The 26,132-nt window shown below is 40.4% G+C and overlaps 1 protein-coding gene across 1 annotated transcript in view; it reads right to left on the bottom strand.

Moving 5' to 3' along the window:
* MPPED2 (metallophosphoesterase domain containing 2) overlaps positions 1-21,553 on the bottom strand; it is a gene marked incomplete at its 3' end in the record, with an annotated part of 164,996 nt that extends 143,443 nt beyond the window's left edge. The window contains exon 1 of the mRNA XM_084249079.1: positions 21,334-21,553. Coding sequence (XP_084105205.1) covers positions 21,334-21,461 — 128 coding nt within the window. The 5' untranslated portion in view covers positions 21,462-21,553. The remainder of the gene's footprint in view (positions 1-21,333) is intronic.
* Between the last annotated feature and the right edge of the window lie 4,579 nt (positions 21,554-26,132).

The following is a 26,132-nucleotide window of genomic DNA, read 5'->3' as shown; positions in this document are numbered from 1 at the left end:
AGCCCAAACATTTTTTTGAAGACAATGTATAATTTTGTATAAGACAAAATATAATAATACAATTGTATTTTTTTGAAATTCATGTATATTTTAATTTGAGATCCTCCCAAAAGCAGCCAATGTGTCAAGACAAATTATTAACATTCATAATAGTGTAATAAACAGAACTATAATTCATGTTCATTTAGAAATGATCTTGCCTAGTTGTTGTGAGATTTAACACACATTCATTGTCAGATAATCTGTTATGATCACTGGTTTTCTTTAAAAAACAACAACAATGGCTTCTTGTTAAGTAACAAGTCAGCAAACATTTAATCAGCCATCTTGGTCTCCAGAATGAAAGAAATGCAATTATTTTAATCTCTAAGCTGATGATTCCCATAAGATCACTTTGGTCAGCTGTTGGATCAGCTTTCCAGTAGTGAGTCTAGTTCCTTTGCCGATCAGTAGAAGCTGCTGTAGTAACATGTACATGAGAACTTTTAATGGCAATGGCCAACAGGGGTCCAACTGAAGGCATTTAGCCACTAGGTCTAAAGAGTACTGTAGTCAGAGGAAGAAATCAATGGTGAGAACTCACGAATGAATATTATTCCTTGGGTAGATTGAACAGGATCTATAGGAGCCTTGCCAAGAAGGTATGAATGATTATGAGTGAAGATGATTTCTGTAGCTGGAGATGTAGAGGGCTCTGTATATAAACAGTCTCCAAACAGAGCCCCTAAAAAGATGGTTTCATAACTGTTATCAGCAATGCAGATATTGCAAGGGCAGATGAAAACAACACCACAATAGAACACACACTTGCACACACATGTACACATACATATTACATGTATTTTGTTATTTTGCTTTAATACTTATTCTGGTGAATTTGTTTCTAAAAAACGGGGAAAAAATGAGTCAGTTTATCATCGCGTTTCAAGTCTAATAGTCTTTCTCAGGTTAAACTTCTGGGACCATCCTCTCTCTCCGTCCTCCAAATCCAGTGTCAAGCTATTTCTAGGTAAGAGCTGCCTTGCTGATAGGTGCTTTGTAAATTGTTTCCCTTCTATTTCTTATGTTGCCTTCTTTCCTCCTACCCTTCTTCCTTGTTTTCTTTCCTTTTTATAGCTTGGGAACACACCAAAATTTGCAGAGAAAAAATTCGAAAGCATGAAAATGTTTCACAGTCACAACCAATTCTTTTCAAATAGTTAGCAAACCTGGTCTTCCTCATTTGGACAATTACAGCCAAAAGAAGGATCTAGTTTCAAAGTGCAGCTGCTCATTTGAAGTGGGATAAGCATGGTTAATTTTTTCAATGAGAAAATGGTGATGAATGGAATAGAAAATAAGGATATCTTAAAGCTAGACTAAAAAAAAAATATTTCAACTCAAGCAGGTCATCAATTTGGAAATATTATCCAGACAATGTTTCAATTCACAGAGATGAGTTTTCAGGAAATCTTAAGTGACTACAAATGAAAGTATGCCTTGGAGACCACTTTAAATAAGTCACAGTAGTCACACAGGCAACTCTAAACCCTGCAACATCCAGCTGCAGTGGAATCTACAGGAGGCCACTGGGATCCCCAAGCACACAATTATCTCCTTTGTAAACCACACAGCAATAGTAACAAAGGTCTCTACAATTTTCATTAATAAAAGTTCATTGCAGATTGCAATAATAGTTATTCTTATGACCTCAGAATATTAGTTTGCAGACTAAAACAAACAAATGATCTTTAAAACTACCTCCTAAGACACCAGTCATACAAGTATATTCCCTTTGTGAAAATTCACTGTTAAATACTATTAGTTTATACATTTCTCTGTATGTATGCTATACTTCAATTAAAAGTTTACTAATTAAAAAGAAGCTGTATACAAGCCTCTCCTTCCTTCCATGTGAAATGTTATTGCCAGACACACTTTTTTTTTTTTTTCCGATAATTTGAGAACACAAAACTGCACCTCTCCTTCAAAGTCTTATTGGGAAAGTTAGCTACTTTACAATGTTAGTTTTCCTTAGGTCTTTTAATAAAAAAAAATCTACTTTCTCATATTTTAATTTCCCACACATCACATTTAATTTTTCCTATTTCTCTCTACTATTTATTCTATGTGAAGCATGTTAAATTTAATACCTTTCCAAATAGCCAAAGTTCATCATTTATTATCAAGCACCTTTGCTGTGTTGGTGAGTTACTATAACTAGCATGCTCTTTCTTTTTGAAAGCAGCCTCCACATTTAACAAAGGGCATAATCAGCACTACAGCCTTGTGGGGTTTTATCAATAATGGAGTTGATAAACAGAGGTTTGTGGATAACCACACTGTGCTATAGGTTATCTAAGCAGTCATACCTTTCCTTGGACTTCTATGTTAAAAATTCATGCATTAAGAAAACCCCAGGGGAAGGGGGTGATGATTTGTGGAACAGGACTTTCTCATTTGTCACTGAAATCATTAATGTTCAAGTCAGTGATTATTATTGTTATGTTAAATTATTTATTTTCAAGGAAATAAGCTGGGGAATCTCCAAAATACTTCTCGGTCATCGGCCTTAAGGATACTTTTGAAATAGTCAATTAAGATATGTATGGGCATACTGGTCAAGAAAAGAACAATGACTGACTCAAAGAAAATTTTTTTAAAATGTAAACCATTTTCTGTAGCCAACTGCCTGAAAATCTTCAGATTGCTTTATGCTTCCAACCAAGACTGACTGGCATTTACTCTTAGTAAGCAGAAGTTGTCACAAATGACAGAAAGTGATTAGCAATCACTTGCTACACAATGTGAGATAGTCTTAAAACTCCCATTTACCCCCTACTGAACCAATATCTTAGCTCATTCTAGAGGACACAGAACAAGTATTTCGCTAGCAACTACCATAAGTGAAAATATGAGCCCCACTCTGTAGAAGGCAACAAATTTGGTCACAAAGGAAAATGAAAGCGAGCACCCTAATACCAACTCAAGACACTTTAGCTGGAGAAAAACAGCCTGCATCCCATAACATTTTATGATACCAAATGAGATGCAGGCAATGTAATTTCACTTATGTGATTCACTTACAAGCAATGCAAATGCAATCTTGCTGATTACATTTAAAACAAAAGACTGAATCTGCTTATTTATAGAGCAGACCCATAGTCATGCAAAAATCATGCTACACCCCACCCAGTGTGAACAAAAAGAAAACAATCTGGATGCAAACCTTTTCATCTTCACCAAAAGAAAAAAACGTTAACGTGAACCCCAGGTTGATCGAATATGCTTAATAATGTGGTTTTTCAGGTGCTCTCAACAGATACAAGGTCAATTGTGTGAGTAATCTTAGCTGAGGCATTCAGCCCACATGCAAACAATGTCCAATGCAATGTTTTATTTTTTAGAGTCATCAGAAGTGTTCAGGACGCACTCTCACCTGTGTTTAATTTTAAACCTTCATTTATCTGTGGGTGTGTGTGCATGTGTATATACACATGTGTTTGCCTATAAACAATAAAGATTATAATTTTTAAAGTGAAATGTGGAGTGCTACAACCAATATAAATTCACAAGCTGGACTCCTCACAATGCGTATTTTTTTAACTTGTGTTAAGTTGGGGTCTTGAACATTCCAGAACAATCAATTTTAATCCTCCCCCAAACCCGGAGTGTTTACAGCTAATTTTCCTATTATAAAGTTCAGTTGTTAGAGCTGAATATGAAAGTTGCCGCCAAAGGTCATCTCTGAACTTCCCAGAAAAGGAAGCTGGAAGAATTCTACCTTCTGTGATGCTCAATTTACAATAATCTAACAGGTCCTTCTGTCCCAATCAGTTAGACCAATGTCCTGCTGCCAGTCATCTCACCTATATCCTAAGCATTTGGCTATGCTATAGATAGCTAGTTCTGCAGCACCCTAGGCAAAGAGGATCATAGCCAAAGCCAACGTGGGCCCAGCTGTGGCTTTAACATAAATAAGTGTCATGCCACCAAGCACCTGCCATGGAGCATCTTCCAAAAGGGAAATTGCATGTGACTGGATATGTTTCTGTGGAGTGACTTGTGGCCACAAGGTTTCTCAATCTAAATGAAGACACACTTCAATGGTCTACCGATTGATGCCAAAACCAATTATGGACGACAGATGAAATTTTCTATGCAGTAACACTAGCTCTTTTTAGCCAGAGACATCATTTCCAAATAATCACCTCTGAGAACTTCTCAAACAAGGAAGTGCTTTTGAAATTAACTCTTGATCTTTTGATATTTGCCCTAATCAGGTTTCAAATTGTACTCAAACCGAAACTTTGTAAAATTTATTCTGTGGAAGCAGTCAACCTTCCATCTTCCTGTCTCCAAATGGAAAGGACCTAGGAGCTGCTTTCTACACAGTGCAAGCAGTGGGCCAGAAACCATTTAACTTGTTAGGAATGTGAGCCATTATCTGATCCCACGGCATATGGTTGCACACATCTCAACTCCCACATCCCAGCAAAAATGCAATTGCTGTCCAAGTGTGCACAGTCTCTAAGTAGGAAACAGCAGTGGTTTCAAAGGTTCAGAAGATGCTGCCAGACTGGAGAAGAAGTAAGGGACACAAGACTGGTAAGAGAGGAAGAGACATTATGACATGAAAGCAAAGTATGATCCTGTAAGGCATTTTATTTCAACTGCTCTTGATCATAAGGTGCCTCCTCTATCTAGGGACTCTATCTTCTTTTAAAAGAATCAGAGGGCCTCCCCGGTGGCGCAGCCTCTGCAGCGCTGGTTCAATCCCCGGCTGCTCCCCCAGCCACCGGAGGAGGGTCCCACATGGTGCGCAGACCTCTCCTGCCGCCAGCTGCTCCCCTCAGCAGTGTACTTCGGTCCTTCTGCCTGCTCTGCTCCCCGCTCTGGCTCTGGTGAATTCTCTCACTTTCCCGCACTTCTGACTATACCCAGTGCTTCTATAAAAAAATAAAAAGAAATCTTTAAAAAAAAAAAAAAAGAATCAGACCTCAAAATACTTTGACTATCCTGAGGTCTGTCTACTTGGGAAAAATAGGAAATAAAAATGGAAAGCAATTTAATAGATCTAAGTTAATTCCATGTTGTTGAAAATGACTCTTTGCAGTTATGTTCTTGAAAAATTTGCCCTCATTTCTCCTCAGGTAGGATTTATTGCCTGTCCCAAACTGTAAGTTCCTTAAACACCTTCCGCTCACTGTCATAAAGACACATAATGTACTGGAAACCAACAGTCCTCTGTGACCTTGATCAAGTCATTTGACCTCTCTGGGCTGCCAACTAGCCATAAGTAAAATTCTCTAAATGTGTTCCCTCAGAGTGAAAATAGTACAGAAGTATGCAAAAATATACCCTGATATTCTATGACTAATAATATACACAATTATTTTATCAAATATTACTTCATTCAGACATATTTGCATTTGAGGGTAACTCTGAATAAGTAAAACAGCCCTAGAAGACAAGGACTGGGTAGTTTATAGTTCTACACTATTCTGATTTCTAGACCCAAGAAGATATTCATCTATGCACTGATAATTTTTATTTATTGTCCAGGCACTGTGCTCTGCCCTAGGAATAAAACAACAGGCAAAACAGTCACAATCTTTGTCCCCCTACACTAGCTCCAATAAATACTTACTGATTCATTGATTGGAACATTTTCAATGACACCCTACTTCTCCCCCAAATACCTACTCATTGTGCTGTCCTATAGGTGGCTTCCAAGATGTCCATCAAGTCAAACAACTCTTTCTTTTATTTAAATATTTCAGAAGGTCTCATTTCCAAGTAGAAGTATTAGAGGACAGTAGAACTGCAAAGGAGGCCTCAACCTCTTAATTCCAAAATAGGAGAGCTACCAAAATGCCACCCTTCAGATACTGATGAGTGACAGAAGGTGGCAGGGGCTTGTTCAGCAAATGAGAGGAGGAAACTGAAAAAGTAAGGCTGGCAATAACTAGTACTTGGGTTGGCGTTATAATACCAGGGATGACTCGCTGAAGAAGATGGGAAGATTCTTAAGTTTAGAGAGACTTTATCAGAGGACAAAATGACAAAAGCAATACATATTGAAGACTGCTGGTTGACTTATCAAAGATGTATTTTATACCTGAGCTCCCAGGCACTACAGAGGACTTGTGATCAGCTAGCATCAGTCCTGACCTCACAGATCTTCCAGTCTAGCAAGGCAAACACTGACAGGCATGACTACCCCCTTATACTAGAAGATGTAATTTTCAAAATGGTGGTTAACTGGTGCTGAAGTGTTTGTGGATTTAAGTCACATAATAAAATGGAAGGCCTGTTGTTCTAGGAACTAGGTTCTAGGCACAACTGGGATGGAGATATGATAGATACTTACTTTGGAGAAAGGAAGGCTGACTCTCTCTTGCTATTTCTTACCAGGTCCCTGGGCTCTAATGGTTATTTCCCTAGTTATTTGGATACATCTACCATTTTCTATTTTTGGTGGTTTCTCCCAATAGACCCCAAGGTAATTGTTCCCCGACTTGCCTGCCCTCAGGCCTTATGGGTACATGCTCACATATATCCCTATGAATGCAATTTCTGGTGTGTCACACCTCATCTGCCCCATACCTTGACCTTGAGGATCTTCTACTTCTGAGATACAGATGCTAACATCAGTCCAAGCAAACACTTCGATAAGATTTACTGTGTCCAACAAAATGTCCTAAGAACTACATACAAATCAACTAATTTAGCCCTCATAATAACCCCATGAAGTAGGTTCTACTTCCCCCCCCCCTTTTACAAATGAGAACACAGAGAGGTTAAGTAACTTGTCCAAGGTCACACAGGTAGTAAGAGGCAAAGCAGGACTCAAACTCTGGTGATCTGATGCTACAGTGCATCTTCCCAGTCACCGCATTCTGCTGCTTCTCCTCACACAGTGAGGCTCAGAGGTACTTTCCAAACCTGGAGCCATTTACTGCAAAAGTACTTACTAAAGCCTACCTGTTAAACTTGACTACATTTTCTTAATTTCCTGAGCATTCGCTTATTTTTTTCAATCTAACCAAGAGACCAAAAAGGGGGAAAGAAGCAAGGAAACAGATGCGACCAATTCGAAGAGCATCAAATGCATTCACAGCCCCCCTAATCTGACTTCATATGTGAACAAACAAGATACATAAATCTGAGTAGATTGGTTGTTCATATAAACAATTCAGAACCTTATCGTGCCTTTCTGCACTGACTCCAATTCATCAAAAATGTAGGAGCAGGTTATATATGGCAGCCTCCATTAACTGAAACACACCAATAAATTTCCAAAATGTAGGACTCAGCACCAAAAACATATATATATAAATGTGGGTGGAGAAATCCCCACATATATTGTGAACTCCGTACAGCCGGTGCCTCCTCTGTGCAGTCTGGAATCATGCATAATGCAACACCACAACTGCTAACAGCAGGCGCGCACCAGATAATTTACACTTGTTTTTATGGACACGAGGAACTGATCTTTGAAGCTGTCCCTAATGAGATTCCGCTTGGCCCTAACAGCATCCTGAGAGAGGGTTCCGGTTTTCTACTTGGCATCCGGCGCATATTTATAATGCAGAATACAAGCTCATTTAAATTGCACATGTGGATTTTGGTGTCTTCCCTATTCTAAAGAAAGATGTTCATATACTAAGGAGCACTGACTCCTCAATTACTAAACCATACTTTACCTAAACAATGTCACTGCCAGTCACTACAGGTACTTATCAAAGAGGCAGGTGGATCAAAAGGCTTCTACCCGCTGGGCAAAAAGCTCCCCAACTCTAGCCCAGCATGCAAGTCCAGAAAACTCAATTAGGTCCTCAGCCAAAGGGCAGCCCCAGAAAACCTGATTAGGCAACATGTCCCTTAGCAGACCTAGTTATGGGGGCAGCTTGAGAGAAAACCTAAAGTCAGTTACCTAAATTAACTTCCTGTCCCCAAGAACTTGCAGCACAAACCTCGCTTTCTTTTAATCTGCCTCCTTTAAGTTGGGCCCCATGTAAAATTCTCTCTTTAGCTTGGCACTTTATAGCATGACTTTTGTTGATCATTTGGTTTAAGAGATTTATGGCTTTGTCACCCATAATTAGAACTCCATGACATAAACTAATTTTGAATTTCATTTGTTTTACCTTTAAATCAAATATTTAGAAGGTTTTCAATGGTTATATGTAACACTAATATTGTTATGATGGCATTTTCTGGATTGTACTCAAATCACAAATTTCTATCAAAATGGTTATTAGTTATTCTGCAAGAACTTGAAAAGTATACTAATTAAAAAAAAAGTAAAATTGTTAAAGAAAACATAGGAGTGCAGAATAAAACTGGTTCAAAATGCACTACTCCCCTAGTAACCGATGGCCTTGTTTTCATGGTCTTCATTTCAGGTAAACTCCATATGTTAGGGGCAACAGTCAGTCAGAATGCTGCACTCAGGTTAAAATATCCTAATTAACTTCACGCTTCTAATTAATAATTGTCGATGCCAAGTAGTATTAATGAATGAGCATTTTACTAGGAGTTAAAACAATATACTTTCCACTGACTCAATTTTTAAATTAGAGAACAATACAGGAAACCCACATCTTTCGGGTCAAGTTGAAAGTGAAGCTTTGATATTTTTCCTATGTTAGAAATGAGAGTTTACTACTGTTCAACAATCAACTGAAGGCAGGATAGATGACAGTATTAGTGTACGAGTATCAGAAATACTCACTCTGAGCTTCATCCAGCTCCATCCTGAAAAAAACACGGGAGACTTAAATAAGTTACCCTTTTTCAAGCCAAGTATACCATCAAGAGTAAATACATGCTCTCAAAATGAATGAATGATTACCAGGGAGCACACACTTCTTGGGGAAAGCACAGAGCAAGAGAACATGGAATCCCTGCACACTCAACTTTCACTCACTCACCAAGTATTTGACAGTGCCTGGAATGTGCCTAGCACCGTGAAAGTTTCTGTGGATACAGGCAAAAAAAAAAAAAAATCATACAAAAAGACAGAATTGCTGTCTTTATAGAACTGATAACCTAGCAGAAGACAGTCATTTCACAATCAGAAACAATCTGTGATAAATTGGACCATGGGAAGCATCACTTGTAGGTACTGAGTGCACAGAAAGGGCTTCTCTGATTCAAAGGGAGGAGGCTCGCAAAGAAGTGATGAAGGTGGAAGTCAGAAGGAGCATCCAGGGAGGAGTCCTCGCAACATCATTCAGAGCTTCAAAGCTCAGGGAACGAAGTGGACCTTCCGGTAGCCTTCCCTCCACCTCCCAGTGCCCCTTCACTTGGAAAAATTAACAGTAAAAAATTCAAGAGGTGTGTGCCCAGAAAGATGAATTTACAGTATACTATCCCTTCCGTGTCAGCACGGAATGCAGACAAGATTGAGGACCTTGGGAAAAATCGGTGGACAGATCACCAAAGTTGGCATTAACGACTGCCAAATGTCTGGCTGGCACCAATGTACGGGCTAAATTGGCCATAAAAACCTCACTGTAGTCTTGCTCCTCTCAAAGGAAATCACTTTGCAATCCACAGTGAGGCTTACCCAGAGGCCAGGGCTGGGGGGAGGCCTTGAATTTTTAGCTTAACTCAATTGCACGGTTTAGGGCAAGAGTTTCATGTTTCAGTTGTGCAGTCAGGTAATCTGATCTCATCAGAGTTTCAATGGCTTCTAAAAAATCCAAAGTGTTAAATCCTTTCCCAGCCTCCCCCAGAGCAGTCTAAGGGTGGTTTTTTCCAACCTCCATTCTCCTCCTTCCAGTCTTTCAGTCTCATAGTCAAGCTGTTACTAAGTCTCAGACACTAATTTAATACTCATTTCTTAATACTAAAGTCTAATTGCAATCTGTGTTCTAAAATAATGCATGCTCACCTCCCCTACTCCCTTTAAAAACAGGGAGGGAGAGGTGAGGAAAGGATAATGAAACTAGAATATGCAGAATCGGTGCTTTATTTCAGGGACAATTCCATTATCATAAGTCCTTATAAGCCTGGGAAGAACATTTTCTGGTTCTGTGGAATCGAAGGCAGCAGACCCAAGCAAATTTCACAACTGCAGTAAAAGGCCCATCTCTGAGAGTTACACTGTCCCAGGCAGCATGCAGGGAGCTGAGATAAGTGTTTATTAAGTCTGTGCCCCTGGCTATCAGTAGGTTAACTGTAGACTCAGTCTCTCCCTCCCATATGGGAATCCCTTAGGAGACAGCACTACCCTAAAAACTTTAAAAGCAGGAGAGGGAAAAAGAAACTAAAATAAAATCCCAACCTCTCAGTATGAATAAATCAGACACACCAAACGGAATGACAACAACAAAAAAATGTAAGAGGGATGGCGGGCCAAGCGCTACTGTTAAAACTCAGCTGAGGCTCACATGTTAATGTTGTGACACAACAAAGATACTAATAATGCATTAAGCATTTAGTCACTGTGTGAAGTGCGTTCCTTCCTAAGTGCACCCGTTTTCAGCATTACCTATGAAAGAGATATTTATTATGATGCCCACAGTAAAGATGAAACACTAGTTGCAGAGACAGACTGGCTTCTGGAACTTTTCAAATGATTACACTGTTCATATTTTTAAATGGGCCTAGATATCTGCTTAGCAGCAGCCACTCCCTCCAAAACACATGCATTCTTCGACTGCTCATGTTCTCCACTTGGTGAAGATATTAAGTCCAGCAGGGGTTCCCACAGCCCGTGGTCCAGCGGCTCGCAAAGCGGGCGCTGTTTGTTTATAAGGTGACACAACCTTCCTGCAGAGTGTGGGGGCATGACTGAAACCCACTCATGGCCAGCAAGCCCATTTTAATTCTACGCTTGACAAAATAAACACCTCATAAAAGCAGGTAAGCAGAAGCTACTTTCACTCTGGACTGCTTTGTCTGAAACACCTTTAACAGGGAAGAACTGACTGGAGGGAGCAAACTCTCACCTAACACAATTAAGGCACAAAGAGATGGTAATAAAGGATAAAAAAATCTCTTCCATAAAGCTAAATGATTTTGTTCTTCAAAGGAGGGTGCTGCTCACAGATACAGACAATTGCTGAGTTGCAAAGGTTCTTTCACTGCCAAGAATAGGCTGCAGGAGCAGGATCTAACCGGGCTTGCGTGAAAAACCAGGGCATTTGATTTGCCTGAAACCTGTCCCCAAAAAGGCTCCTTTTCTCCCCCTCTTTTGTCCACAGAAAATGAAGCTCCAGTTACATGTCGGAGGAAATATTTCAAAACACTCCCTTTTTTCTCTCAAAGTGCAGAATTTATGGTAACAGATAATTAACAACAAATGACAAATAATCTGAGCAGTGAAGGTCCCAGTTTGGTTGCCAAAATGATGGTATCAAATTCCAAGACAAATAGTGGAGCGTGCGGCCTGCCATTATCATGGCTGAGGGGTCGCGATGGAGAGACTCAAAACAGAGGCGCCCTCCATCACCAAGGGGCACACCGCATGCAGCCAAAAGCCTCCTCTGGGTTATTGTTTCTCTTCTGCAACCTCAAGGGTGTCACTGGGTCAGGGTAGAGTTGGGACACTCACTCCCCTGTACTGAACGGGATCCCCAAGTCTTCCCATTTCACCTAGGAAGAACACTAGATTCTTCTTTGCCATGCATTAGGGAAAAAGAAGGAATTAATATCCTTTAGGAGGAACACCTCCTTCTTAGTCTGATTGTTCATCTCAAAGATGCCCCCCAACCCCGCCCCATTCTTTCCTCTAAGTTCATCTAGTCAAAGAGGTTGCAGAGCTACCAACTGTGTCCAGAATGTAAGGGTTAAGAACAAAGTGAAAACAAGTTAACCTGCGAAAGTCAGAATCTGGGCACAACATATGGTAAGTCTCCCAGAGACTAACAGATGGTGAAATTTGGGAAATCACAATTTCAGATATTCTTACATTTCTCAAAAGCCAGTTCATAGTTCACTATTTATCAAAGGTATTTTTTTTTTTAAATATTGCAACACAAACCTAAAGTTTTGTGTTACCTAAAAAGGCCTAACAGGGCCTCCCTGGTGGCTCAAGGGGTTAAGCACCGCACTATGAAGCAATCGGCAGCCTCTGCAGCACGAGTTCAATCCCTGGCCCGCCAGGGAGCAACCCACATGGCGCAGCAGACCTCTCCTGACTCGCCCACTCTGCCCCTCAGCAGTATACTTCAGTCAGTCTACCTGTTCTGTTCCCCACTCTGTCTCTGGTCAATCCTCTTACCTCCCTGCACCTCTGGCCTGTACCGCCCAGCTCTAGGATGCATAAATAAATAAATCTTTAAAAAAATAAAAAATAAAAAGGCCTAACAAATTGTTCCTTTTCAGGGACCAGAGTAGGTCAATGTTGCTACTCTGATTCTTTCTTTCACATGCCGGCTTCATTGGTATGTAGAAATGGTCTGCATACCCCAGAAAGCAAAGTGTAATTTGTCTTATCTCCCTGTTGACTGATGTCTAGGGATGCTGGCACTCTCCTGGTGTTACAGTCAGGCGAAGGCCAGGGACATCATAATTGCAAGAAAGAGTTATGATCCACTGAATAGCACTTCTATTCCCCCTCTCTCTCCCCTTCACACATACCCACCTGGGCTCCCAACCCCATTTTTCTTCTTGTAAAACATGCATCTTCTCATCACAATCCCTGCCTGCCCAAGCAAGACCAGAACAAGAAAGAATTGGTCATTTTTTTTTTAGTGAAGTATATTACATATAAGGTGAAACCAAGAGGAATGGGTATGATATTTGTGATTGAAAAAATGTCTAACACCATCTGATGGGCTTCTGTGCTTCTCTTTGAAGTCTTTAAGGCAAAGCAAAATAAAACAAAAGGGAGAATATTTTCCAAATTCAGAACTAAAATAAAGCTGGCAAAATGTCTCTCTCATAGTAAAAGGCTAAGTCTTTCAGGAAATTAGGGAAACATGCTGAGGTTTTTTATCAGGTAGGAGACTAAATGTTTTCAGTTTTAAGTCTTTGTGCAAAAAAACATTTTAAACTATGTACAATACAATACAATACATTTTGATCTATGGGTACAACACATAAAAGGTTTGAAATCTGCTCCAACTACTTAAAACCAAATACTTCAAACAAGCTGCTTTTCTTAGCCAATCAGTATTAAATGCCAAATAGCCCACCGCAAGATGGGAAAAGCTATTTTCCAATTCAAGAGTGACCGAATTTTTTGGAGACTGCTCACACAGAAACAAATGGATCTGAGATGGGGAGTGCCCAGGCATCTTTAAAGGAAGCCAGTACCGACAGAGGAACCTCAAGAATGGTTTTTCAAAGCTCAATAATATCAAGTCCTGAAAATCCACTTGTTTGCTTTGTTAAATGGTGATGTTAGTTTTCCTTTCAAACTAACATCCAGAGCATTACTATGTACTATAAAAACTGCACCAAAAAAAATTAAACCAAAAAGGGGGGCTTAAAAAAGGGGAGCTTATATTCTTGATTTGCAGCAAAAAAAAAAAAAGGAAAAAGGAAAAGCCTGCAAAAATGCATTTTCTTATTTGCATACATTTTACCCTTCTACAGGGACAGAAAAAAATTGAAGGAAAAAAAATCTTCAAAGCAAAATAGCACAAAAAATATGCAGACCTAAATACTACAAGGGCCAATAAATCCAACAGTTTCCTCTGCAGAGTTAGTGTTTCTATATAGACAAAGACTCCAAGTGTATTTTTTGCATAAAGGGGAAAAAAAAAAAGCAGACGAACATGGTGGTCTGCAAAAGTGGGGCAGTTTTGTGTGTGTTGATATTGAAATAAAGCCTAACCTTGCCAGGATAGCTACTGAAACACCTAATTTCCAGCCTGCTCTGAAAACCTAAAAGGAACATACACATGGGAAGGAGAGAGCTGAAGAAATGCAAAAAGGAAGCAAAACAAGCTGATTGAGCAGATCTTCTGAGACTCAATGAGCTTTTTCTCCTTTCTGGAAATAGTTCAGAAGTATCTAGAGCTTGTCGTACAAGATGTGGTAGAGTCAGTGCACTAGCTTTTATATTTTAAAATCTACATCTTGGTGAGCTCTAAAATCTCAGAATTGAATTAAATATCTCAAACACAAACTAACATTGCATTACTTCCTGTTTAGTTGGTTTTACAATTTTGTCTATTTTCATCAAAACATCTCCATAAAAGAAGTTTAAAAAAATATCAAAACTGTGTTTAGAACAGGGATAGACTGAGTTCATAAAGAGAGGGGAACTAATGGTTTACCACGTTCAGGCTATGTCTCTGTGTACGATAGACACACTTTGCCTATGAATCTTTTTTTCTCTCTATAAATGTGGCAGTAATTTCAGAATTTGAAGTGTGGGTGTACCTCGGTACATGGGATCTACTTGCTTTGTCAAAATTCTGTACAACAATGTCAGAGTCAAGTAACCCAAAATCAAACAAACAAAAAAATACTACCAGTTATGTAACATACAGCGACGATTCTAAGAACAAATCCAGATGGACAAAATAAAAAAAAATCTAATTTTAGATGGCCTTCTTAATGCTCGAACGCAAACAAAGAAATTCACAGGATAGGAAAAAAGTCAGCTCTAAAATGAAGTGGAGCTGTCACGGACCACAAGACCAGTCCCCTCAGGGAATGTAGAGGAAAAAAGTGTATTTTAAAAAGAAATGGGAGAGGAAAAGAAAAATACCCGATGTTTATATATGAGTGGAAACTAAAAGGGCCATTCAGCATCTCCACGATGAATTTCAGATTGAAAACATTAACAAAAATTATGGCCATGCTAATGTGCAGGCCAGTGATAAATTTGTAATGAGGACAAGAAAGTGGCTTACCAAGAGAAAAATGTTTAGAATTTTTGTGAAGCAGCTAATGCAGCCCAGCTCTGTAGCAAAAGATGAATTTCTAGCTTGTTAGTGAAGTGCAATTTCACAGAGCTCCAGACATTCATTCATTGATATTACTCTTCCTTGGTGTGAGAATTGGGGGTCATTTCTCTTCTCCTTGCACTCCAACTCCAAGATGTCTCACGATTATATTCTTTCCCTACAAAATACTACTAATGGTGTGGGATTTGTGTTCTTAACTTTAAGTAGATAAAGTAAAATGTGAGAACAAAAGAGAAATCCTAGACTGTCAGAATGGGAAAAGTTGACACTGAGTTTCATCAAACCCAATCATCACTGAGAAACCCGAAATCCAGAGAGGTCAGCTTGCTAAAGATCATACAGCTAGTCAGTGTGATCACACAGATCAAGAAGGGACTAGAACACACTTTCCCTGAAATACTGTTAAGTCATGTACTATAGCAGGCTTTTTTTTTTTCCCATTCATTTTTTACTGATACCACACAGTCTTCTGGCTTCCAAAAATGAATTTGAAGATACTTTAAAAAAAATGTCCATTCAACGATAAGACAAAGAAGTAGGCAGCATCCTTGGCATTGTTCTCTCCCTATGCATGAGCAAGCTGAATTCTATTCAACCAATGGACAGTTGTTCTATTTCTTGATTGCAAAGTAAAATAGAAGAAGGTACCATCTGGGGCCTCCCTGGTGGCGCAAGGGGTTAAGATGTAGTCCTATGAAGCTATCCACAGCCACTGTAGCACAAATTCGATCCCCAGCCAGGGAGCTGATCCACATAGCACAACAGACCTCTCCTGTCTCACCTGCTGCTCCCCTCAGCAGTGTATTTCAGTCAATCTGCCTGTTCTGTTCCCCACTCTGTCTCTGGTGAATCCTCTCACCCCCTGCATCTCTGGCCTGTGCCCCCGCTTTTGTATGCATAAATAAATAAATCTTTAAAAAAAGAAGCAGCAGCAGCTACCATTCGTGAAGGCCAGGTCCAGATAAAGTAGATCTGCATTAGAGGGGTGCTTAATGTAAATCTTGCAGACAAAGTGGGCCTTACACTTTCATCATTCTTTAAAGAACATTTTATCATAAAAGTGATATGTAGTGTTGTAAAAATTAATTCGAATTATACAAAAGCACATAAAAAGTGAAAGGGCTTGACCCCACATTCCCTCCCCTACATTCATCTGCAAATTTATTCTCTAAATAATTACCACTGATGCTAGTATTTATCTTTCCACATGTTTTTATATATTTTAAAACCAAATAGCACCTTTCTATAATACTTTTCTGTAACTTTGTTTCTAAACAAAGATACCTAATACAGACCTGAAATAAACATTTACGAAACCTCAGCTGCAGATAAATAAAATCCTGTAAGAATCTGGCATGGAATGATCACTTAAATACCTTGAAAACTTCAGATCATTTTTGATTAGCAATGCCCAAGCAACAGGGACAGATGCTACACAATTCAACAAAGCAACAACAACACAGACTGAACTTGTCAGGTTTCATACAGCTAAGCAGTTTAGAAAAGAAAGATGTTAACACATATGTTCATCAGCTACTAGACAAAATCATAAATCACATCCTATAACATTTATAGGACGCTATCTTTCAAGCACTATATGTCACAAATGTCATTTCACTTGATGCTCATCACCATCCTGAAGGGGTCATTAAACCCATTTTACAGATGAGAAGACAGTGTCAGTAAACTATCATCACCAAGCTAAGGCAGTAACTGGTAGGATTGGCATTTGTATAGAGATCTCTGATTGCAGACCATGCGCTTAGCTTCCATGGGAATATTGTCCTCAATCTCCAAACCAACCTGTACCCTTTGTACTCGATCATGGTTATTTATGCTTCTGTTTTAGCCAGAGTAACAGTTCGAGGAACTTATGACACCAATAGATGTGCATGGGCCTGAGTCCAGTCCAAGTGGCAGAAGGCCCTGGGACTTTGCAAAGAACAACCTGTGAATACTCAGTTTCTGGGATTCCATCCTTGCCTGGGATTGCCACTCCCACAGAGTAGGTGAAGTTAATTGAGATGCTCCTAGGCTTTTGATGATCCTAACAGGCACTAAAAAGTCAGGACACCTGCAAACCCTAACAGCCAAAAAATGTACCCAGAAAAAGTATGTTCATAATGTTACTTTCAGAGGAAAACAGGACAAAACTTAGCAATGATTTTATGTATTCATTTATTTATACTCCACTATTTTTCAAAACAAATTGAAAAGACTTAAAAAAGATGATCAATAAAACAATCATTAATGACATTACCAACATTTTTTGAGACTCGACTATATACGGAACATTCCACCAAAAACTTCACAAGTAATACTGATGCTAACTTTTGCCACACCTTTCTAAACTAGGCACTACTACTGTTTGCTAGTCACAGATGCACATAGAAAACACATAGAAGTTAATACATTTCTCCATGGTGGAGTACGCAGTTCATAAGTGATGCACCCAGGTTTTAAATCCAACAATCTAATTTCACTGGTGCTGTCAACCACTACTCTATCTGCTTCTCCAAATATGTTGGAAGACCAAGAGTTAAGTAGGATTTCAGAGGTGTTGATAACCAAAGATGCAGACAAACAAAGGGATTAAACTGGAAATAAAATTTGATCTGAGCTTCCTAGCAACCAATCCTTAAAGTAAAAGCTGAGGAATGAACCTCAATATGGTGACCAACGCCTTCTGGTTAGAATGGAACTGGGGTGGGGGGTATCTCCCAAAACACAGGAATTTCAGTGAAAAAAAATGAGATGGTTGGAAACCCTACTAAAAAAGGTTTTATAATATTTGATTAGGCCTTAGATAATTAAAAACATACAAAATCTTTATGATGTTTTCAGAATTACATTGGTGCCTTCAGCATTCCACCCACCATCATTAAAAATACAAAATCACTTTCTCAACATTTGGCTTGGGATAGATGAAGCTCTGTTAATTGTTGGTTTTCAATCAACACATCTATTATTATATTCAAGGGTAAGAGAGGGACACAAATTCTGGGTTAAATTCTGCCCTGCCAACTCCAGCTGTGTTTTAATTTTCTCTCCCAAGGTCACACAGGATTGCTTTCTTTTAAAAGAAATCTTCCCTACATCACAGGCAAAGCTGCAAGTCAGTGGTTCTTAGAAAGCCTGGTGGCAGCTCGTCAGCCTCATCGGGTCTCATGGATGAACCCTCACCAAGACCATAGAGCAAACTTATTAAAGGCAGTTGAGATGACAGCTCTGAAATCAGTGTCAAGCTGCATGAAGATGGGGACCAGCTTGCATGTGTCTGTGCTTCCCCAAACAGCCACACTTGGCAAGTAAATATTGCTTTAGCTGCAATCTTAACCTTGGTACATCAAAGCTAAAACTTAGATGCTGAACTACTGTTTGATGCCAATGTCTACAGGTGAGTAGCTGAAGGCCAGAGAAGGGAAGTAAAGTGCCAAAAGTGGGTCACAAAGCTGAGGTGACCCTACCTGAGCTGGGTAAGAAGTGAGCTATTCCTTAACTGTGGAGAAAAACCTCCAATTGGGTGAAAGAGAATAACAGATCACTTAAGGGACTGGGATTGCAAGTCCAATCCCACTGATCTTTCACGGGTCTTCAGACCTCAGGTAGAAGTGAAAAAAGAAAACAAATATTTTAAGAACCCCAAGCAAAAGAAATGAGCAGCAATTCAAGTGGAAAAGGCAACTATCTTTGGGGAGAAAAGCAAAGCTCTGTCATGACATTGGAAATTTCAGAAAAACTGAAGGAACTTTAGACTAAATAGTTTATAGATATTTTCTAATTAGTTTTTCAATTAGTTTTTATTTAGATTAAGGGCAATCTCTCCTGTTTTTCCAGTATAACAGAAACAGAACATGACAGCATCCAACCAATATATCTGAACACCTAGTATGGGCCATCCCCTGTGCAAAGGCACAAAGTTCAGAGAAATAAGGTCAAAATAAAGGTGAGCCAGCATCCAGACAACACACACCTTCACACCAACACAAAATACAGGGACAGGGAGACACAATCCAGTGAAAAATCTCCACATTCCAATCACAATTTCTCATCTCAATGCATAATCAAACTCAAAAGATCAATCAATTCATCAACATTTCTGAGCAATTGTTGCCTGCTCAGAAGCACAATCCCTGCCTTCAAGCAATGTTTGATGTCACTGAGAGGATAAGGCAGGTGACAGAGATAGACAGAGATACATGCTTATAGATATATTGCCCATCTATGTACATATATCTATATCGATATAGATATTTATAATTGCAAGGGAGAGAGAGAGAGGAGGGAGAGAGAGAGAGAAAAATTATATGAAGGTGGTTTGGTTTAAAGTCAATGCCAAATGAGCAGGGACATCATGTTGGAGGGCAGGACGCAGTCCAGTTGGATTTGGACACAGACCACTCCCGTACATGGAGGGGCCGAAGTGGCTCTGAGGCATCTGATGAACAGAGCATGAACACTCTGAGAAACAGTGAAGGCACTGCCACCGACATGGGAAGGCCTACAGCGTGCTCCAACAGGGAGCCAATCTGTGTGGCCAGAGCAAAGATGCAGGTGGGGTGAGAAGCTGGACCTAGAGAGAGGAAGAATTTCAAGACAGGAAGTCTGGGAAAAGGGCTAGACAGCTATCCAGGCTGCCACTGCAAACTCCATTTTTCAAGTCTTTTTTTTTTTTTTTTTGACAAAAGGATCTAATTTGATTTTTTGAGATTTTTCATGGCTAAGTGTCGGCAGACCAGTTCTTAGGTTGCGTGATTTTTAAAAACCTCTCTGTGCATGCACAGTTTATCAGTGAAATTTTATGGCCACAAATAAGTGAAGACGAGGCTGACATTCCCCATCAGTGATTTTCCAAGAAATCAGAGGCAAAACATACTTAATTTTGCCTGAATAGAAAGAGAATCCACAAAGTTCTTTGCTAATACAAAATACTGTTTTCACAAAACAGAGCTAAAGGTGCCCTCTGGCCATTTGCACAAATTCTACAATAGAGTTGAAGAAAAAGAAATCAACAGAAGCAGATTAAAAGGAGAATTTGAAATGAGCAGTTATTTTTCAGAAAAGACATTTTAACAAAGAAAAATTATATTTGCCATAACAACTTTTTCTTAAAATCACCCTAGCAATCTTTCATAATTGTAAATATAGTCTAATGTAAAGAAATTACAAAATTTTGAGAAATAACCTAGCAGTAACCATCTGCAGAAATTTCTTTCTCTTTTCTTCTTTCTTTTTTCCCCACTAACCAGTACTGCTATTGATGTGTTGCCACTGTATACAAGTCCCATCAGAGGTAGCTCCACAGAACATACTTGCACAGTAACATCCTGGTATTTACACTAATACCCAAGCACCAACAGATTTTTTGTTGATTAATGTTTCTAAATTTGAGGGTGTGAGGGTGTGAGGGTGTGAGGGGGTGTGTGTGTGTGTGTGTGTGTGTGTGTGTTTTGCCAGAAGGTAGCGAGGTCATCCTATTTTTTAAATGCCCAAATAAAACAAATACTGAAAAAGAAGCTTGTGACTTGTACATGCCCCGAGTTTAGTTTCTCCAGGAATGGCAAAAACAGTCAACAGAGCCCCAACCTCCTTTCTCTCTTGATTATACAATAGTTTTCAAAGAGGTTTAGTCCTACTATGAAAGACTTGTGTTAGACATTGGAAGGGTCTAATAGAGAATAAGCACCAGGCCTTGAATAAACAAGGGAGATGCTGACCTTTTGCTCCCTTCTGCTGAAAGCCCAGCACATCCTGTAGCAGAGAAGCAGAAAAAAGATGGTGTGCATCCAGGTGCTGCAAAATCCTTGCCTCTGGATTTCTCCCACACTTTTGTTCCTTAAGTTGCAACAGGACTTAAATAGTATTAGGGAGTGAGAGAAAAGTACAATTCCTGGAACCAACTGTTCCAGTGCCCCTTAATCCTTTGCTCCCCACATTGTTTGAATCCTGTAGCATGCAGCACATGTTCCACTAGCAACAGGAAGACAATGGATTTAGCAGTGGCTGACAATTAGTTTCAATTAGGCCTATTTCCCAACTGAACAAAAAGGGGTGCTGGGGTGACACGCATGTATGTGAGGGGGAAACGATAGAAATTTTACAGAAATTTTCATCACGGAGGCAAGCAACACTATGTAAGATAAATCGGACTAGGGGTCAGGAGATTCTATCGAAATTTACTGTGTGACAATAGACAAGTATCTTAACTTCTCTGTTGCTATTCACAAAATGTGAATAACCTACTACCTCAGATGCTGTGAAAATCTCATGTCAGGTATGGTTGAAAGTATTTGGAAAATGAAAATGTTACCCAGATGTAGGGGGAGCCCTCCGAGCTGTACTTGGATCCACAAATACCCACGTTTTCCAAATTATGTACCTTTTATTCTCCCTGACATATAAGACATTAGTGACTCTCTCATTTCATTACAATTTCCGGATTGTTAGTTCTTTTAAACTGATGAGCCATACTTACATGTGGACATGTGGCGGCTGGAATCTGCTCTGGTTGATGTTGTAGTGCGTGAATGCCTGGGTGGGATTTGAGCTGTACTCATCCACCGTTATGGTAACTTTGCCTTGAGAAGGAATCCCATGTGCCATCCTTCCTCCCTATAGGCATGAGCAATTCACAACTTTCCGGAGCGAATAATAGAAGCAGGCATGGTGTGTTTCAGCCAACCTCTGAGCCCAAGGATCTACTCATCAATACCGCTGGGCGTTTCTGGAAAAAAAAATTATAAAATGAAAACAAGGAAAGAGAAGCCCTTCTAAAAGACATCAAATAGAATGGACGGACATGATATTGGTTCAGGAAAAATCTTAACATGTGTTCTTGCCTCGTAGCTACCACCTTCCTGAATCCACCCTGCAAGCACTTCACACTGGACATCACACACCACATGACACCACTGGCTGCTAGCAAATCATCTCAATGTTGTTTAAACCAAGATTTTTTTCTTTAATTATAATTATTGCACTTAACATGAATTACGGAGGGGCATATCCACAGTTGCCATGGTGTCTAGCTATAAATGGTTTTTACTCAAATTGGAGAATCCTCCAAACCTTCCATGCTAATTGGAATGTTTGGTCTGCACAAAGTTGGCATCATATAATAATGTGAAGTCTCAATGCTTAACACAGTCATATAACACAACGACAAATGTAAATTTTCAATGCTGTGCTCAGAACAGATATCTGTGTGTGACCATCATGTACACACGACACATTTTTTTCTTTCACAAGCAGGTAAATCCATAGGTACTCGGTGCTTCATTTGTGGATGGATGGATGGATGGATGGATGGATGGATAGATATGTATTCCTACTCAGGACAAGAACTTTATGGCAAGGCAAATCCATGTTGCTAAATGCAGCATAATTTCTATAAACACTCCAGTCACCCTGGGAAAAGTCAAAGACATCCAGGCTTGCACCCACACTTTAGATCATTCATTACTTCCCCTCTTTCTTTGAGCCCAGACAGAGTAGAAAAAGCAAGGCAGCCATTGCATCAGCTACCACATTCTTTTTTGATGCTGTATAGTTCTCAGTAGTAGGCTTCATCCTTTCTTTTTTTTAATTTTCCATTAGTTCTGATTCTTTTTATATATGTCAATGTATTATTTGCTGCACTGGGTTCAGATATGATGATGTTTATTTTCATAACAGATGTGCAAAGACTGAGGAAAGCAAACCCATGCAACAAAGCTGTTGCAACTGATCAACACAGCAGAGGAGAAGCAGGCAGCAAACTCCTTGGGTAACCCTTGGGTAACCCACCATCTTATTTTAAGTGTTCACATAAGAACACACTTGTCATGTGCGCCATTAAACTCCGAGAATCTTAGCTGTTATCTCAAATAAAAATATTTAGAATAATAAGATTAGATTTAAATCTGGCATGAAACACCTTAAACATCGAGCAAAAGGCAGATGGCCTGCCATAGGCCATTTATTTTATTATTTTACAACCCGGGGCTTGTGTACTCCTCCATATGCTAGCGAAGCTAAGAAATTCCAGGGTTCTACTCAAATCATTGCTTTTTCATATTAGCAAAGCAAGCTCAATAATACCCACCTTGCCTGAGTTCCCAAAGTACAACAGCACTGCCAGGAGAGGAATCCCTGGTGCTCTGGCATTTTAAACAAAGTATCACTTTGGGTTCTGTTTCTTCTTCCTAACTTCATGGGAAGTATGAGTCCTTTTAGCACCAGTTGATAGACACCCAGGCTGGTAGGATTAACTAAATTAAAATCTTTCTCTGCTCCTCTGATGTAAGATATTGCTAAGAACTGCTTACAAATCATAATGTAGCAGTTTTCATACCAAGTTTGCAGCTGTTTCCTTAATTTCCCCCACAATTATATTTTACTGTTATTTTGCATAACAGTAAAACACAACACCTGCTTCAAATTGCAGTCCTGTTCTAAGTACTGTAATTCTCTTTTGAGATACAAAGTACCGAGACACTACTGAAGCGCAAAACTGCATAATTGCGCTGCGCTGAAAAGTAAATACAAATGAAAACATCTTCCTGTTATAGAAATGACTGTCATTAAAAAGAATGTTAGCCATCAAAGCACAGAGGGGGAAAAAATACACATTTTCAGACTGCAAGAACTTACTGTTTGCATAAATTAGACAGTGGAGTAAAAATTACATGGCAATTCTTATGCTCCTGCCATCAATGTCTATTGTGTGAAATACAGAACATTAAGAAGCAAAGGAAACAAAATTCATGTCTAGACCATTGTGACCTCCCAGTCACCATCTCTGGACCCTCTGCCAGAAACTGGTTAAATGTTTCTGGAGTTAACTCGCTAATTAAACTAAGTAAGAAGGTCTAACAATAAAACATGCACACTTAATATGCAAATACCTATGCAAAGACTTACAGTAGTTAGCATTAGCCCCTCCTATTTGATGCCCAGAAGACAGAGGATTTAGGAGGTGATCAAGTCACACTCTTAGAAGGTCCACAGTATCCTGAAGTCAAGGTAAAACTGCCTTTCCATTAAGTGAACATCGGAGCCTGTTCACACCTTTGCCCGCAAGACAAACAGAACATCGTTTCATCAGCAGGCACAGGCCCCTGTAACTCTGCAGGACTAAACGGGTGGCTGGCACCTCATTTGAATTCATCTTTACCATGTTCTCTTTCAAATGTTTTATCGAAACAGTGCACCTGCAGCGTCTAATCTTCTTTAATCTGGAGTCCTTTGAAGAAAATGTCAGACTGAGGCAGAGAGCTTCAAAACTTTTGCGGAAACCTTTACAGACATGTCAAGAAAAGGCTGATTTTTTAAAAACACTATATTCACTCACTCACATCTCAAAATGAACATACCCTGAGACTATTACAGACAAACCTAGGGCAATACTGTCAGAGACAGAGGACTATGTTCCCCTCCTGAAGCGTGAGAAATTTTGAGAAAGCTTGAAAGGAGACAGAATGATAAACTTAATGCCCAAAACTGTCAGGAAGCTGCATCACCTTGTTCCTGGATTTAGGCAGTAAAACCTGCCAATTGATCAGCTGTGGGAGTGTCTCACCCTCATCACACGTACATTACTTTTCATATAAAATATTGAAACAGACTCGTGCTTCTTTTTTTTTTAATTTTCCTTTTATACTTCAACACATTTGCTCCACAGAAGAAAGGAACCAAGTAATATATGCCAGGAATCCCAGAAGAAAAATCTAAAAGGATCTGACACTGCCAACCATTCATGCTGGTGCTAGTTTTTCTCTTAAAAAAAAATCATGTGTTCACATTTTGCATTTCCTAGACAGCAATCACTTCTTGTATTCCTTAAGCTGTGCAACGAGCAATGTTCTTTTCCAGGAATCCAATTTGGAAAACATTTTAAACTCGGCTGGCAATGAAAGGATTAAAAACTGAAGGATTAAATAACTGTCTCCACCTCCTAGACACTAGAAGTCCAATTTACCAAAAGTTTCAAAGCTACAACTCACGACCTTTCTAACCCATGCACCGCACCGCATAGCCTATGAGAAAGAAGCTCGCGATTTCCTCTTGAAACAAGCATGTTCATTTTAATCGCTCGCCCTTAGACTGCCTGACAACCTGGCTAGACTGTGGAACTCCTTGGCACCAACTCCCCCAAATTTCGCTCTCTCACCCCTCTGCCGAACTAACCCAGCGCTTTCTCAACGCACGCGCCTAAGCAACCACCTCCGGTGGCTCATCCCTGCATCACCGAGGGATGCCCGCACGACTTCGAGGCGGCCAACCCGCCTGGGTTTTAACAGGGAGACAAAGTTCCACGTGCCTCTGCCCTCCCTCCCGCTGCACTTACACCTGAACTTGTCTCCAGCACTGCGGACACCGGCCTGGCACATTCTTTCAAAGAGGACGGGCAGGACTTTTCTCCCGCGCCTCTGGCAAGGAGTAGAGTCTATATATGGTGGGGCGGGGGGCGCGGAATTCTCTACTTTGGATTGGTTTGTTTGTTTTAAATCTAGGGTGAGCAGTTGGGAGGGTGGCTCGGCGGCTACTACTACTACTACTACTACTACACATGCACACACGCACATGCACACACGCACATGCACACACGCACATGCACACACACGCACACGCACACGCGCACACTCGCCCTGCCTTCCGAGCTCACGGCCCCGAACCGTCCGGGAGACAGCTCCCCCTTCCTTCCTGCAGCACCAGCTCGCCTTACTCGCTCAGTCCCCGGCTGCCACCACCGTTGCCTTGGCCGCTGCTGCTGCTGCTGCTGCTGCTGCTGCTGCTGCTGCTGCTGCTGCTGCTGCTGCTGCTGCTGCTGGCGCTGCTGGCACTGCTGGCGTTGGCGCTCGCGGCCCCGGGCTCCGCCGGGCGCCTGTCTTTCTTTCTCTCTCTCTCTCTTTCCCCCAGCCCTGAATTGATTGATGACCACCGGCGGCCAATGGCTCTGACACCGCGCCATCCTCGCTGGAGCATCACAGCCCCACGCCCCCGACGTCAGCCTCCGGGGCTGGCATCCCCGAACCCTCAGAGCTGAGCCCGTGCCCGGAGCTGCGGCCGCCGCCCGCCTGCACCCTGCCCCGGAGCCGCCGGGCCGCTTCCCAGGAGCGCCGAAGAGAGGAAGGCAGGGGGTCAGGGAGCTTTGGAAAGGGGGTGTGGAGACCACAGAATTTCCTCCTCTTGGAAATCTTTTCTTTCACTTAAAGTTTTGTTTGTTTTTTCCTCCCCGATCTGTTTGTGTGTGTGTTTGCAGCCTCTCAAATCAATTACACATTTTTCATGACC

The sequence above is a fragment of the Talpa europaea genome (assembly GCF_964194135.1).
Source record: "Talpa europaea genome assembly, chromosome: 1".
NCBI lineage: Eukaryota > Metazoa > Chordata > Mammalia > Eulipotyphla > Talpidae > Talpa > Talpa europaea.
Note: the sequence above shows the minus strand (reverse complement) of the source record. Positions and strands in the feature narration are given on the sequence as shown.